General features: G+C 37.3%; 1 protein-coding gene and 4 non-coding genes across 5 annotated transcripts in view; 2 read left to right on the forward strand and 3 right to left on the reverse strand.

Moving 5' to 3' along the window:
* Window positions 1-17,760, reverse strand: part of sim (single-minded) — an 80,113-nt gene that overhangs the window by 9,255 nt on the left and 53,098 nt on the right. The window contains exons 5-6 of the mRNA XM_069824766.1: window positions 9,965-10,164; window positions 8,188-8,294 (exon numbers count right to left, since the gene is read on the reverse strand). Coding sequence (XP_069680867.1) covers window positions 8,188-8,294; window positions 9,965-10,164 — 307 coding nt within the window. The remainder of the gene's footprint in view (window positions 1-8,187; window positions 8,295-9,964; window positions 10,165-17,760) is intronic.
* On the forward strand, window positions 2,222-2,293 carry TRNAE-UUC (transfer RNA glutamic acid (anticodon UUC)). Its single transcript has one exon. It is a non-coding gene; the product is annotated as a tRNA-Glu (tRNA).
* Window positions 3,849-3,920, forward strand: TRNAD-GUC (transfer RNA aspartic acid (anticodon GUC)). Its single transcript has one exon. It is a non-coding gene; the product is annotated as a tRNA-Asp (tRNA).
* TRNAD-GUC (transfer RNA aspartic acid (anticodon GUC)) lies at window positions 4,752-4,823 on the reverse strand. The gene has a single exon. It is a non-coding gene; the product is annotated as a tRNA-Asp (tRNA).
* Window positions 13,667-13,738, reverse strand: TRNAA-UGC (transfer RNA alanine (anticodon UGC)). Its single transcript has one exon. It is a non-coding gene; the product is annotated as a tRNA-Ala (tRNA).

The following is a 17,760-nucleotide window of genomic DNA, read 5'->3' on the forward strand; positions in this document are numbered from 1 at the left end:
AAAAATGATCTGCTCTCGAGAGTATCACAGAATCACAAATCTTGTCTTAAATGAAAGCTAAAAGACTGCTAATGAAATTTGTTTGATGATTTTTTTTTTAATTTTTGTTTTTATTTTGCATTTTTATGAACAGTAAGAAAAAATTGCACGTCTGTTTTTAACTTATTCTTCAATTTGCAATTTCACTTGTTTTTATTTTGCATTTTTATGAACAGTAAGAAAAAATTGCACGTCTGTTTTTAACTTATTCTTTAATTTGCAATTTCACAATTTCCTCTTACAGAATTATTCATGTATATAATGTGAGAATATGCCTTGAAAATGTTATTCAATTGTCTCTATTGTTGTCTGAGATATTACGTCATATTAAATGTTTAAAAATGTAAAATAAACAAACTTCGGATACTCAAGGGAACTGGAGCACAGCGGATATTTAAAAATAGCGTAAAAGTAATTATTTTTTTCCTAACGACCTTGAATTTCACTCAAATGAAGTCAATACTATGAAATATTTTTAGGCTAAAAAAAAAAAAAAAAAAAAAAAAAAAAAAAAAAAAAAGTAAATTTTGACACGTCATATTTGGTCATTCCTGTAGGTCCCTAACCTTAATTATCAAACCACTGAACTATTGTCAAACTTCAAATAGCCTATTTCAAACATGCTATTTCAAAATTTATCATCACACCAACCTATGTAAATAATTATTTATTAACAATTATTTTTGTTCATTGAGGAGCCCAATCTAGGCTGCCCTCAATTCAGTGTCATGTATTGTATTTATAATTTTTAGAAATGATCTGTATAGCGCTAAATGCGCTGATCGATCAATAAATTATTAAGAAAAACACGCTATCAACAATAATGAAAATGGAATTTCTTCCCTTTTGAATTTCTCTTTCAAACTTCTGCATTTCTGTGTTCATTCCCAACGGAGCTCCGCGGAGGAAAGAAAATTCCTCTCTGAATAGTTCCAATATTATTAGTACCACACCGCCTGAATAGCTATATTTTTCCTGAGATAGCATTTCCGAAAACTTTCATTTTCTATACAGCGTTCAAAACATTTTCCCCTTCTACAGTGAATTTGCTACAGTGCGCTTATTCTGAATTGTTCTTTTCATAATACGATTTTGTAATTGATTTGTGAATTATCTAGTTAACTATTAAGTCATAAGGTAGGATAGAAAGACTTATCATGGTGGGTACCAGAAATTCAAAATACTCGTCAGGTGACACAGTAATTAAAATGGACGTTAACAATCACAACAATAATAATAATAATAATTCTTTATTTATACTCGCAGAGTTAAGGCCATAGGGCCTCTCTTACACTCTACCAGGTCACAGAGTATACAAGCAGTTAAAATTTAACAAAAAGTTAAAGAACAGAATACTAACATATTATAAAAAAAAATAATAATAATAGCATAATAAAATCGACACTAAACAACATGAAAATAAGACCATGATAAAAAAAAGAAAGTAAAATACATTGGAATATAGTGAAACAACTCATTTAGTACAAATGGTTAATATGGAAAAACGTAAGGAAGAATATATCAAAGTGGAATGTAATAAAATAATAATAAAAAAGAAAAGAAATACGAAAATTAAATAAAATTCACGATAAAAAGGCTATGATAATAAATTCATCGGCTGATAAAGAGAACAAAAAAGAGAAAGGAAGTAAAAAGAAATATATAGCCTATATTTTTACAAAACTATGGCAGAGAAAAGAGCTTATAACTGAAAGGAATCTAATTCAAAAAGTGCAATTTTAATTTATTTTTGAAACTAGACAATGTCCGACAGTCTCTGACATGTTGTGGTAGAGAGTTCCAGAGATGAGCTGCATAACTTTATATAACATAACATAACTTTATAATAGTAAACTTTAAAATGTTATAATGTTATTTACACAAATATTGGTAATGAAAAATCCTCACTCCACATTTTTTTTACCAGTTCGAACACCGCTCTGAGTATAAAAATTAGAAAAAGATTGGCTCAAGATAGCAAAAATGTCGACACGTGATCGAGGAGACCAAGGTCCAAACAGTACGGCAGCGCCACTGATGAGAATTCCCGGCAGTTATTTTGTGACGCTTCCCCCATCTTGCGCAACCGCTATGTCAGCCTGACATTGTCTGGCATGTTCCACTCTGCTGCAGTTACCGCGCGCAATCACTTAGTACTGTGTAAGATAAACTAGCACCGTCCTCCGGTATGGTCTAGTGGCTAGGATACCTGGCTTTCACCCAGGAGGCTCGGGTTCGATTCCCGGTACCGGAATTGTTTTTTAGTATTTTGTATGGTATTACTACATGAAATTAATAGTGAAACGTAGCAGCATTCAGTGCTATGACTTTGGTTATATTGTATTAAATTTTGTAGATTGTAGAACTTTATTTTTAATAAATTATTATTATTAAAAACAGTGACGTATTTATGTGAAAAGAAGCCCAGAAATAGTTCCTTTTCTATACAGAAAATAACGTCGGCTTCGGTGACGCAGTCGGTAATGTGCTGGCATTCTGTGCTCGAGGTTGCGGGTTCGATTCTGGCTCATGTCGATGTCATTTAAGTATACCTAAATGCGACAGGTTTAGGCTATGCAGGGACGTACGCAAGAGGGGGGTTACCGGATTTGAACCCCCCTTTAACTTGTGTGTGTGTGTGTGTATGTGTGTGTGCGTGTATATATATATATATATATATATATATATATATATATATATATATATATATATATATATATATATAGTGGCTTGTGCAGCAAATGCTGCAAACTACTGTCCATTACTCAGGGGAACACGAGCGGAAAGAATGTGACCTTCTTGACTATCGCTGTTGGTTGTTATAAACATCGCTCAGATAAGCATCCCAGTAGCCAGGTTATTACTCGTGCAGGAAACATGAGTAACAATGCGTATGGAAATTAAAGCTAAGTTGAACAGAAGGAGACCTAATGTTTCCGCTTACTGCAGTACAAATATTGGACGTGTTGTCGTACGTTATCTGTTCACATCCCTTCCTCCTCAGTCCGCTCTCGTCTTCTCCTGAGTCATCGACAGTAAGTTCATTAGACGTTCAAATAAAAATTTTTCAGATTTATCTTCAATTAAGAATACCAGACATTTTGAAACTTATTTGCTTCCATAATTATGAAACATACTCTCTCTGAATGTTTTTTTTATGCCGAATACTTTTTCTTGAACCTATTACCTTCAGTTTTTGAGTTACAACGCGAAAACGCAAGTAACAATGTCAGGACAATCAGTGGAAGTAAAGAAATAGCTATTTCAGGTCATTGTGGATTGTAGGTGAAAGTTAAAAAAAAGTCGGGTTTGCTATGCTTTCGAACAATAGACATAGCATCTTGGTATAGCTGCTGCATGTAGAGCTTGGAATGTAGAGGGTAAAATCATTTTATCCTGCTAAGAGATCTTGCTGAAATGATCGGGAGACTACAATGTTTTGTAGGCCTCTTATTTTATCAGTAAATAAATACCTTTTGGTCTTTCCTTAGAAACTGTAATATATATATATATATTTGATTGTTTCAATGTCATCTATCATCTGATATCTTCTTCTGCCCCGAACTCTTCTCCCGTTCACCATTCCTTCACTGCATCCTTCAGTAGGCAATATCTTCTTAGTCAGTTGCCCAAACAGTTTCTTTTGCTCTTCTTAATCAGTTTCAACATTATTCTTTCTTCACCCACTCTATAGCACAGCCAAGCTCTATTTTTCTCCACATCCACAGTTCAGATGCTTCTAGTCGGTCTGTAGTACTGTGCTCTTGTGGCAGTACGCAACGAGCGTAGTACGCGGTGTTTTAACGTCGTCCTCGGTAGTATAGTGGTCAGTATCCCCGCCTGTCACGCGGGAGACCGGGGTTCGATTCCCCGCTGGGGAGAACTTTTTTTTTTATGTATATTTTATAAATGTAAATTACAGTACATAGAACTTTTGAATTTATTTTATGCACATCCATTCGTCTCGAGCATTTTATATTTTGGTAGAGGAAGGAATAATATTTGGGAATAGCTTATTCCAAAGAAAATAGACACGAACAAGGTAATAAATAACTTAGGCCGTGTCTCAAAGCTCAAGTCCATACTACACACTAGTGACTAGCAACCAGCTGACTTGTAAACTACACACTAGGAAGCTTTGGACATGTATGCTTGAAACAAGGCCTTCTTCATGGACTATTTTTATAAAAACCATGACATCACGGTGCAGCACTAAATTAGGAAGGCAGTGTCCTAATGTAGTTTCATTACGAATTATGTGGAAAAGATGAGGCCTTAATATATTACAATAATGTTTAAAACATTGTACAGAAGGTACTAACAATGTCAGTGTTCAAAGTTAACGTGTTATTCTACACTACATTTACATTTTTTCACTTCCAAAGCATTTTCAGATTGCATAACCCCAATTGCAGATGAGGTATCCATGATTGTTTAGTGAACAAGTCAACAATCAAGCAAGCATTTTCGTTTACTAGCTACTACGGACTTGATTGCTATTCACTACGTACCTTTGGATCATAACTTCTGACGTCACATCCGGCTATTTAGTCAACAATCTAGTTCACTTCAGCTGAAAATGTAGCTTTGAGACACGGCCTTAATATCAGAATTAATTTATTGTTTTGCATTTTTGGTACAGATCGAGCTGTAAATCAGTTCCTCTATAATTTATGCATCAAAACTTCGTCATATGAGAAATAAAAATATTCCTCCCCGGCGGGGAATCGAACCCCGGTCTCCCGCGTGACAGGCGGGGATACTGACCACTATACTACCGAGGACTGCGTGAACTGCTGTCTAGACTTGTTAATATATAGAAATTGGACTGAGAGAGAACGTAAATTGATAAGATTATACAGTATGTCTCGCATTTTGTTCTTATCTCTGTATCACACGTTCCAACTGAACAGTCACTCTTTTTTTTCTCCCCCCCCCCATTGCAGGATGTTAAGGGGAGATGATGGTATTTTTTGGTGAAAAATGAGTAAATTAAAAAGAAAATTGGGTATTTGTGCCCTTATCAGATGTTCAGACGCCATTGTTAAACTTCCTGCGTTATGGATTTTTAAATCACTCGCCCCCTTTTATTGTTGTTTCCAGTAAATTGAACTTTCAAGAAAAGAAAAACATTCTTTAAAATACCCTTTGATATGTGTGGAATGCATTGCATAACATTTCGTGGGTATTTGTGCCCTTGTCGGATGTTGAGACGCCATTTTTAAACTTCCTGCGTTATGGATTTTTAAATCACTCGCCCCCTTTTATTGTTGTTTCCGGTAAATTGAATTTTCAAGAAAAGAAAAAATTCTTTAAAATACCCTTTGATATGTGTGGAATGCATTGTATAACATTTCGTGGGTATTTGTGCCCTTGTCGGATGTTGAGACGCCATTTTTAAACTTCCTGCGCTATGGATTTTTAAATCACTCGCCCCCTTTTATTGTTGTTTCCGGTAAATTGAACTTTCAAGAAAAGAAAAACATTCTTTAAAATACCCTTTGATATGTGTGGAATGCATTGCATAACATTTCGTGGGTATTTGTGCCCTTGTCGGATGTTGAGACGCCATTTTTAAACTTCCTGCGCTATGGATTTTTAAATCACTCGCCCCCTTTTATTGTTGTTTCCGGTAAATTGAATTTTCAAGAAAAGAAAAAATTCTTTAAAATACCCTTTGATATGTGTGGAATGCATTGCATAACATTTCGTGGGTATTTGTGCCCTTGTCGGATGTTGAGACGCCATTTTTAAACTTCCTGCGCTATGGATTTTTAAATCACTCGCCCCCTTTTATCGGTTTACGTTAACTTCATTTCTTTGCTACATTGCCAGACAAAAATGGATATAATTTCTGAACTATTAAAGATACGTGCATGAAATTTGGAACACACATTCTTTAGACTATTAGGAAACGTTTCTCTGTAACAGAATTTTGTTAATTGATTTCATTTTGAAACTACGTCCGTTTGTTTCCAAGAAAGGAATTCAGAAAAGTGTTATTAAATTTTAATTGTTTATTTTACAAACGTAGGGACTAATATCAAAATTCTGTTACAGCCAGTTTCTAGAGCATGCTTTTGCAAGTACATTGAAAAAAAAATGGATGACTCTACCTTTAAAAATGGTTGAGATATATCGGTTTTTAGTGACATCCTGCATTGGGTATATGTTTTTCAAATCTGGGCCCCCAAATATTTTTTTTTAATGTTTATTTTTGGTTGATCTGCTACAGCTATGAGCTCTCTACATTCAAAAAATTAAGTTTTTACACCAAATAGGAAACAAGTTTTAAAAAATACCATCCTCTCCCCTTAAAGAGCGAAAATCTTGGAGAATAATAATTGAAGGGGTGACAATGAGATAGTCCAAAGCAAGTTAATTTCTTACACATATGGAGAAATACTAATAAAATATTATAAAAATTACTCAACAAATGACGTAAGTATTGGTCTAAGACAGCCGTGGCGAGAACGTGACTCGCGAGACATTGTGGCTCGCAGTGATACCTGTGCATTTCGCTTGCTTCTAACCTCCGCCAACCGCCATAATATTAAATTATTTTCTCGAAATATGCTGAAGCTACTGTATATAGCTGAAATTTTTACAACACATAGGCACGTATATTTTGCTTATGATGCTTGTGTCTAACCTTACTACAGGTCGTAGAAAAACAGTTGTATGTAACTCATAATGGCTAATAAGCAGGCTTCGAGACTTCGGACCCAATAGAGCAGTTCAGTGGGAAATCCGCATAACGGCGTACTGAGTATAGTGGTAAAGCGCACAGTGGGTGGAGTACTGTAGAATGAATGCCAACAAATACGTAGAGGAAAACGCTCTGGATTTGAAGGTTCTGACGAATAATTTGGTTTTCATACAAACTGTGTCTGAAACTATTACACGATTAGAAAAGTCAGAGCAAGAGATGCAGGAAGCCCTCAAATTAATTTAGAAAATGACACACAGAATCAATAAGACACCAAGTACACCGGTTACTGAACGCGTAAAACAGAAGTGGAAATCAATTTTATGTAAAAATAACTGATATGGAGCATTGTGTAATATAAACAGCAAATTAGTGGACATAGAGTCACCCGAGAATAAAGGACTGTCTCTTAGAGACTGCAATGATGTTAGATTTTTTCGTTTTGCTCCTATCACGTCATGCGACGTAGAGCGCAGCTTTCTACAGTACAAACTTTGGCAGATAACCGAAAAAGATTTACGTTTGAGACACTGAAAATGTATCTTGTAGTACATTGCAATTCGGTACTGTAACTGCACTTCCTAAAGACGACCAATAAGGTAAATGAATAAATTAAAATTGCTACATGTTTATTTCCACCATTAACACTATGTATAATTAAACACAAATGTTTATAAAAGACAGGAGAATAAATGCTTTTCACATTCTTTTGACATTGTCATTGTGTAATGTAGGCCTATATTTACTTTCAGAATGTACATATGTGTGTTTCCCCATACTACCGTACTCTACTCTAAATAGCAACGTTGTTACCTCAACACATCTCTATCTACCTGCAGCGAGTCAACAACCTATAGTGCATGCACAGTAAACTTATTGTATCGGGTCCGAAGTCTCGAAGCCTGCTAATAAGTCACTCGTGTCTCAATAGGTATTATTATAAATGATCGTTATATCCTATTTTGAGGGGAATGTAGGCCTATCATGTATAAAATTGCCAGGAAAAGTGTCATTGTTTTAATTTTTGTGTTTCAGTGTCTATCAGACACAGTTCTAGTTACATAATAAGACTCATTCTCCCTGTTAAGGGCTAGGACACCTCCAAAGACAACTAGATAATATTAATAGACTCGTCTACACGACGCACTCACTGTTACAATAACGTAGCCTACGTATATAAGTAACAGTTTTACATGCATTGGAAAGGTTTCTGATGATATATTATTATGTTAGTAGAAGTTGAATGGGCGAAAATTATTTACAGTAGCGTAAAGTTACATTTTTTGCATACTTTCGAAGAACGTAGTCATACGAAATTCAACATAGTGTGAAATATAAGAAAAAAACTGAACTGCTCTGTTACTCGTGAACGTATGAGAGAGTACGGTGTATCATTTCCTTGGAACGATGTTATGACGGGATGTGAACCTCGGACTCACGTGTATGGTGCGAGAAGCGCATGTGCATGATGTCGCAGCCGTGGATGTAGTGGTACAGCGTCTTCTCTATCAGGTCCTGCGGTTCGTACCCCGTCAGCTGTGCCACTCTGAAACACAAAGCAGTTGCAATTTTATTAGCCCTCTTTACAACATCAATCTATTTGCACGGTAGGCTACGTTTATTCTACGTTATTGCTTAATTGTGTCAAAACAAAAGGCTTGAAATCTCGTTTCTGTTACTCGCAGTGCAGTTTTTACGCCTGGACTAACCTGGGTCAGAGACCAGGTAGCAAAATTTTTGGGACTGTAAATGTTTATATTTTTTTATGCTCGACCATGCCGAAATGTAGTAATTATACACCTGGTAGCAGACCTTTAATGCACCTCATTAAAGTACACCTATTCATTAAAGTTCAGGTTTTCGATTATTCTCGGATATGCAATCGAAAGACGAGGGAAACGTCACGGAGGCTGGAAATCCAATACTGTCGCAGAAGGTTATGTTCTGTTACTATAATAATTAGCGTTAATTTAAAATAAAATTAAAATAAATTCAATTTGTCATCTCGTTTTTCAATTCTAAATCAATTTCCAGGTTATATCAAAATTAGTTCATGTTATTCCCTAGATTATATCAACATCAATGACATTATTGTTCCTCGGAAAAAATTAATACTTTCGCGTCTGCGCACATCTCACAATTTACGAGCTATGCACAAGGTTACTTCTCCTCTTCAGTCAGATGCGAATAAAATGAATACTTCTGAATAATTTGAAGTTAGAAATATGGTCGAGCATAAAAAGTCGTATGAAACTTGCCTATAAGTTAATGGTAATTAAGACGCTCGTGTGAAAATTATGAAACGAGCGCAAGCGAGTTTCATAAACAAACATACTCGCGTCTTAATTACTACCATTATAGGCTCATTGCATAATGTACTATTAACTCGCTGCGATGAATTTGATCTATTTTCATAGAGCGGCGAGGCAATGAATGTAAATTTTCGTTTTAATAGCATATGAGAGACGGGGGGGGGGGAAGAAAGGGAAAGTTAGTTAGGGTAAGAGAGGAGGTAGGAAGGGAAAGGACGAGAATGGTGGTAGGTACGGGGTGGGAAATAGAGGGTGAGATAAAGAGAGATAAAGGCTATGATTGAATATGTTACAATTTAAATTTGAAATTAAAACTGGTAAAAAAAATGTAGGCCTACTAGATTGTTTAATGAGCGAACTAGAACATTATTTTTTTTAAACTACTAGTTCTAGATCTAGTACGCTCAGGCCTGGGCTCGATTCCCGCTTCAGCCGACTACTGGTTGGATTTTTTCTGAGGTTTCCGTAACTGTAAGGCGAATGTCAGGTAATCTATGTCTAATCCTCGGTCTGATCTTGCCAAATACTATCTCGCTATCACTAATTCCATAAACGCTAAAGGTCCACACCTGTGGAGTAACGGTCAGCGCGTCTGGCCGCGAAACCAGGTGGCCCGGGTTCGAATCCTGGTCGGGGCAAGTTACCAGGTTGAGGTTTTTCCGGGGTTTTCCCTCAACCCAATACGAGCAAATGCTGGGTAACTTTCGGTGTTGGACCCCGGACTCATTTCACCGGCATTATCACCTTCATATCATTCAGACGCTAAATAACCTCAGATGTTGATACAGCGTCGTAAAATAACCCAATAAAAATAAAAAAAACGCTAAATAATCAATAGTTACTACTGTGTCGTTAAATAGCAATTAAAAAAGGAAAAAGGTACTAGGGGTGGTGGGGACGCTACCTGGCGTCCAGGAAGATGAGCTTGAGGTCGAGGCTGGCGCGGAACATGAACATGTTGCAGTGCAGCTTGATCTCCGTGATGGCGCTGGGGGGCAGCGAGTGCCCCACGGCGACCAGCCCCACGTTCTGCAGGCACGAGTCGTAGGGGGCGGTGTCCAAGGAGAACTGTTTCACCTTCAGGTAGCCCGAGCAGTGGATCACCTGCAACACGCCATTAATGTTGAAGAAATAGATGGATGCTTGAGTCAGAAATAGGATATCTCTCATTGTCCACCTACCCTTTAAAAATCTTTTGTGCCAGATCGTGCGTATTTGCTTGTTTTCCGCACAGAACCAATACGCGGTAAGTGTGAAATACCACATTCATTATTCCCAACGTAACACACATAACAATTTCCCTCTTCTTACCGCTTAAGCGCGACATTCATTTTACTGCTCTAGGCTTTTAACATATAATTTTTAGAGACGTTTAACATAGTAATAATTATAAATTGGAAACTTACCACTGCAATTTCACATAAATTGCAATGTTAATTATTATTTTTAAATATCTGCAAAAATTAAGTAAAGTCTACTACTCCACGAAACTTACTGCATTCCTGATACAAGTAACATTAAGGAAGCCGTGAAAAAATCAACAAGATTCCAGATGCCGATGTTATTACTGCAATATGTTATATAAATAATATTGTTAAAATATTAAAATGAAAAATAAACCATTACATAACCTTACCGTTTTTTTAAGTTCGCATTTATAGACTGCGGGGGGGGGGGAAGACAGACGTATATCACGGCCTACTGGAGTATAGTAAACACAGAAAACATTTTATAAGCAACAATGTTGAAGAAAGATATTTTGGTGTTCCGAAGTTGCCGTCATTAAACAGAAACCAACATGGAGATTTCATTGCAACTAATTAGAAATTCGTCTTTCAGGTATGTAATAAACGATCTTCGCACAAAATAATGTACGATACACGAGCGGTATGCTTGTTTTCATGTTCTCGGAAATTAAAAAAGCTCAACTACGTTTCGCTTTTTCAATCTTTTCCTCGACCATGAAAACGTCAACATACCGCTCTTGTAACGTATTTTACTATTCTGCTACTACTAAGATTTATTTAAAATAATCCGTCCTCAAGTGAGGTTGACCACTGGGATCCGGAATTAACAAACATAAAAAGATAAAGGGAAATGAAACGACATTAAAACAAAAATTTATATGTTAACATATAAATGAGTCCACACCTGTGGAGTAACGGTCAGCGCGTCTGGGCGTAAAACCAGGTGCCCCGGGTTCGAATCCTGGTATTTATTAGCATTTAGTATTTATTTATTTAACCTGGTAAAGATAAGGCCATCAGGCCTTCTCTGCCCCTCTACCAGGGGCAGTTACCTGGGTAAGGTTTTTTCCGGGGTTTTCCTTCAACCCAATATGAGCAAATGCTGGGTAACTTTCGATGCTGGACCCCGGACTCATTTCACTGGCATTATCACCTTCATATCATTCAGACGCTAAATAACTCAGATGTTGATACAGCGTCGTAAAATGGCCCAATAAAAAAAAACATATAAATGATAGTGTAGAATTTGAAGAGAGGCCTTCAGAATCTCCATTACAATCTTTTGAACCTCATAAAAGGGAATTTTAAAGGAGTTAAGGATATTACATGTAAATTTTGGTAAACAACCCCTCGCTCCAAAGAGTAAGCCTGTAACATCCCAGTTGTAAAGTGAAATGCCATATTTTTCACTGACGTATGGAAGACAAGGTACATAATATTTAGCTCGCTTGTCATCATTTATCTGCAGTGCTTGATTCGTGTCTCGTTCAAAGCAAATCGTAGGGTCTAAGACCATCGCTTTCTGGGTTCTTCTATTGATGGCAATTATATCCACTCTTCTATGAGAATCATCTTCAGACACACAATGAATCTCCTCATGTACTTCCCATCTTCTGTTTCTTAGCAGGTTGGCAATTGCTGTGCGGGCACGATGGTGTCTGTTGTTACGCAGTAGCTCTCCCTTCTTACAGAACCCCAGTACGTGGCCAAGTGTTTCAGTCTCGCTGCAAGCGGGATGGCGACAACGGGTAGTACTGAAGGTTCTGCCAGGGGCAGATCTCACAAGTATTATGGAATTAACAAATAATTTTAAAATAAAACATTATTAGCCTATGTAATTATGTGATGAAGAAATAATTACCGGTATACAATATATACTGTAATATTGGAGTACAGTAATAAAATTAAGTATGGGTATCCCTTTCATAACTTACTTAATTGTATTACTGTACTCCAATCATATTTGAAGTCCCTACTGCATTCAATAAGTCAGGTTTGCCAAGTGAATAACTTTAAAAGTCACTCCAACTAAACTTCCTGAAGTTGAAACAAGTGAGCAAAACAATTTAATGCCGCTTGTTCTGAAACTGATTCATTCGTACACTCTGAACTGAAAACATAAGAATGAAAACTCTCTGCATATTCGCATTGTTTGCTGGAAGTGAGAAGGAATATTGTGCTATGGTAAGGGATTCACTGAACCGTGGCCATCGTTAAGTTACACAGACGAACACCAGCAGCCGTGACGTCACTACAGACGTGCTATGCCTCGCTCTCGAGTAGAACAATTCCTATATCGATAGGATTGTTCTTTTTAATAATATGACAGAAATTAAGTAACAGAGCTTTAGGTACCGAAACTTTAAATAAACACTTTCAGAACTAATTATTATACAACATAATATGCACTTGAATTATAATAAGCACTGAAATGAAGTCAGTGACGTCGCCAGGATCAGAGCAAGGGGGGTGCAAGCTGTAAAAATGTGGTAGGCTTACATAAAAAATCCAAAATGTTCTCTCATGCACTTGCGCGCATACTATACATCTGTTTATTAATATTACTATGTATTATTATTATTATTATTATTATTATTATTATTAGTATTGTTCATCACATGCATAACGATACACTAAGGGATGTAGTTTTTTCACATCCGAGAAATTGTTTGTTTTTGTTCTTCAAAAAACTTATGCCTAGTATTTTTCAATAAATTGCCCTTGGGGTGGAGAAAGGGGTGCTCCGATTTTTATGGGGTGCTTGCGCACCCTTTCGCACCCCCCTGGCGACGTCCCTGAATGAAGTAGGCCTACTCAGTTGGGTTGAATGGCTTCCGTAAATGTCATTGTTTGAGTACACAGTGCTATTTCCCACAAAATGTTGACTCGTTTGAATAGTCTCAGTGTTGTTGCTTGGACCATTTTGAATTATTATGGATGCCTCTGTAACAGCTAAATCTTTCTCCAAATATGAATTTAATGCTGGCAGAAGAGTGAGAAAAATGGTTAGGAGAGAAAAGGGGGATATCACAAAGCGGGAGAGAAAGAAATATGGATAGAAGAGAAAGAGATGGGTAGAAAGAGGGAGAGAGAAATAAATTACAACGATACGAAAGAGAGAGGGGAAGGAGAATAGAAGAAAGAAGAGAAAAACGGTATGACAACGTTGAATGGAATAGACTGTGAAAGAAAGAAGAGAGAAACGGGCAGCTTAAGCTCACCAGGAATTCTGACTCATGGGTTTGTTCGGTGGAGTGATAATTTCTGACGATTGAAATTTGTTGCTGAGTGCATATGAACAATAATAACGGAATGAGAACAATGTGGAAAAAATAAATACTTCGAACAAAAAATAGTACTGGAGATGCCGGGGATCGAACCCGGGGCCTTTCACATGCAAAGCGAACGCTCTACCACTGAGCTACATCCCCTACATCAGCATTGTCGTTCTACAGTAGGATGAGTGAAAAGCTGAGACAGCTGACTAGGAGTCGCGTGTTTCGGAGAAGAAAGGTGAGTGAGAGTTAGGTCGCTTGTCGCCATGACAACTGCAATCGTCGGACGGCAGAACCATTGTGTACGGTTATAGCACAGTCATGAAGCTTGAGTTTTGAGGGTGCTAGGAACAATAGACTGTGCAGGTACTATTTCGCATTGTCTGTAATGAGGCGATAGTAGCGACCATAGTGGTTAGCAACTATCTATGGATGCAGATTTATTACGTATTGAGCTTCGTGACTGTATATACTAGACTGTGGTTATAGGAAGATTCAGGCGTTTGTGTTTGACATATTAACAGTTTAACGTTACATTTTTTTTTTTTTTTTACATGTTCCATACAAATTGTTTTCTTAACATTTTACATAAAGCTAGACATTCTGGTTTTTCGCAGTTTCAACAGGTCAAGTAATTAATTCGAGGCGTCTCAATCAGTGGTACGCGTACCCCTGGACGTGCTTGGCGAGGATTGAAGGGTACAGTTTCTTGTCCACGATAGGCTAAGTAGTATCCTAGATCATATTATATACTCCAGATAGGTCGGCCTTATAGGCTTTGACGGTAACAACTTTTCTCAGATTTACTACTCTGTCCTCTAGTTGTTACATAAGGAGTCACGTCATAATTCTCATTTGAATTGATTAGCGACTGTACTGCCATCTCGTGTTCGTTTACGTCGGACGGGTGGCGATCCTGGTGGTTGTTGTCTTCAAAGTGCGAACGATTTTAACATAGCGATGACTTATCTGTTACATATATGATCTAGGGTAGTGTATACGCATTAGATATGAACATTACGCGTTGTCGAATAAATAATTCGAAAATTACTTTGTGTTGCCAGTGTATGATAAAGTATCCATTGTTGAATGAGTATTGTTTGGTCCTATACAAGAGAATCAACAATGGAGAATACGATACATCCAGGAACTGTATGAACTATATGAATCGATAGATATAGCCACACATATTAAGCTGAGGTGACTGGAATGGACGGGGCATGTTTACAGAATGGAAGAGCAGAGAATACCAAACATTTTGGAAGGAAAGATTTAGGGGAGGAGACCTATTGGAAGACTTGAAGATAAGTGGACTGATGCGGTTACGACCGACTCCAGACTCTTCTTCGGAAGCGCGGCAGGGAAAAGGATGGCGATGGAGGAAGAAGCTAGAGGAGGATAGGGCCCAGGGTTGTCGTACGCATACGACTATTTTGACTAATTGTACGAGGTACGACCGCACTCCATGTCGTACGCAATTTTGTACGACTATTTCGCTGAAGATACAAAATTATTATGAGTTACAGCTCGCAAGGCCACTGGCCGCAATTATTATCAAATTTGATCCTTATCTAAGCAAGAAATGAAGAAAGCAGAAAGCTCTCGCAAGCAAATTATTTTGGAACTTATAATATTGGTATATAATTAAAATAAAATTAATGTTTACTTCGTCCTTTTCAGACAAGCTTTCTTCATTCAATATCTGCTTCACTAATGCAAAAGGAACATATTTTAAGAGTGGGGAAAATACTTTGAAAATCGATATGGTGACCAGTGGCGTAGCGTCAATGTAAGCTAAAAAGCTTAGCTTCCCCAGTTAATAATAATTTCATAATAAACCTGCAGTTTATGGAGAAAATTATTTATTAATTTTAATAGAATTTATATTTACGCGTTAAATATTGTGATGCGGCAGCTCAGGATTATTTGTGATGCAGCAGTAAACAAGAAGCCTGCACACACCAGCTTCCAAGCAGACCGGTTTCTTCTGTGTAATCCACCCCGCAGATTTTCCATCCCTTTTAAACTACCCTAGTCGCAAGGCTCGAAAAGAAGCTAGCTTTAACATTTAAAATAAGTAGTTTCCGAGTTATCCCTATTCGTCAGTTGTGTCCAGTTGAAGTGTTAGTGTGCATTGTGGCTGATATAATAAATAATGAGTGAAATAACAGTTCCTGACACTAATTTACTTGAATTTTTTAGGACAATTGTATTATCAAGACTGACTTACGACCAACAAAAGTGTGATTTAAAAAACAAATGACCGACTCCCTTGCTGTCAATGAAGGACACAACCAAAAGACAGACGCATACTTACGTAATGATACTAATATTGTGATTTCTCTAAGTATGACAGGGAGTGAGCTAATGGTATACGTATACGTGTCTATTTGTTAGAGATATGTGTAAACCGTGAAATCGTATTTTATTACGTCTCATTTGAGGTCATGCCTTATTGGTGTTACTTACGATGTTCCAACCAATCTTCGACTGCTGACTTGAAATTGACTACTATTTATTTTAAGACTGTATTTTTGTAATACATTTTCTCATATTGCATGAAAGACAATTTGAGTTAGCTTCCCCTGCTCAAAATTTCATGCTACGCCAGTGATGGTGACTACGCTTGTCATTCAAGTCATAATTTGCCATCTTGAGCTCTAGGTTTCATGTATATCACAGTAATACCAGTTTAAATTAACTTCCCTTGTATGTTCGATAAAGGAAGTATTTTATGAATGAAATAGTACCGCAATAGGATTAAGAAGTCTAAACGCGTGACATTATAGCAGTGTCGGTTTTGAGTCGACTGTAGTGTGAATTAATTTTATATAATTTATCAGCTGTCGTATTGATTGATACTAAATAACAAAGGTCAAATTTCTTCTGATTAAAATATAACAATGTTGTTTCTGAACAACGTCATCGTGCACGCTTTACGACGATGACATTTTTGATGATAAGAAATTGGCGGTGATTTGTTTGAATGTCGAATGTCATCATGGATGTGAACAATATATAATTATTTGCAGTATTCTTAACTGAAACTGAAATTTTGCGGTAGAATTATATGATTTTACAACGCTTATCAACTGCGATAGTTATCTAGCGTCTGATTGGGATTAAGGTGGTAAAGCCAGCGAAATAAATCCGCGGTCCAGCGCCGAAGTTCTCCGCATTTTCTCTTAATGGTTGAGAGAAAATCCCATAAAATACTTCAACCAGTTAACTTGTCCCAATCAGGATTTGAACCCCGGTTAACTAATAATCTACAGCGAAGTGAGAGATGTACGACAATTTTATGTTGAAGTACGACAATTTTCATGAGTTGGTACGACGATTTTGTTTCCTTTATCTGGCAACCCTGCTAGGGCCCAACATTGGGCTGTTAGGCAGCACCAGCAGCAGCAGAGGATTTAAACCCAGCAGCCTATAGCCCTATATTGTCTTAGATCTAGGCTATCTAGTAAGGTACGTATTGCCTACTATGAAAGCTTTTATTTTTCTTCCTTTTCTTCCTGCTTTCCTTCTTTTTTCTGTTTCACCTGCTTTTCTTACACCTCAATGCGTTGTAGTGGAGGGTATATGTTATGGACCAACACTTGACACACACACTGCGGGCCTCCCTGTTCGTTCGCATGGTCAGCATGACGCAAGACCACCGCTGAGACAGCACATGACAAGGAACATATACCCAATCTCTTGGACCGAATGTTTTTAAATCTCATCATCTATTGCATGTAAATGTTAAAGACTATAGCCATAGTTGTAATTTATTGTTGGTAGGGTACATTATTTCGAGGATTTTCTCTATCAGCGTATTTTACAATAAGGTGCTGCATACTCGCGAACACTGGACTCGAGATGACGGACAGCCAGGCATTCGTAAGCCCCGTCTCGCGTCTCGCTCGTGCCTGCCTGGCAGAGGTTCAACGTGGAGGGCGGCAAATATTAGCATAAGCAAAAATTGAATTGTTTTCGGAATCGGCCGGATGTTTGAGAAGCATGTCCACTGCTCAGACCTGTCTGCACGGCCGGCCTTCACCTCGGCCGCGTGCGAGAAACAGCGCAGCGCCATGCCAACTGTCTGGAACAGTTGACTAAACAACAGTAATACAGTAGTAGTAGTAATAATAATAATAATAATAATAATAATAATAATAATAATAATATGGCGT

Source organism: Periplaneta americana, chromosome 4, assembly GCF_040183065.1.
Source record: "Periplaneta americana isolate PAMFEO1 chromosome 4, P.americana_PAMFEO1_priV1, whole genome shotgun sequence".
Lineage (NCBI taxonomy): Eukaryota > Metazoa > Arthropoda > Insecta > Blattodea > Blattidae > Periplaneta > Periplaneta americana.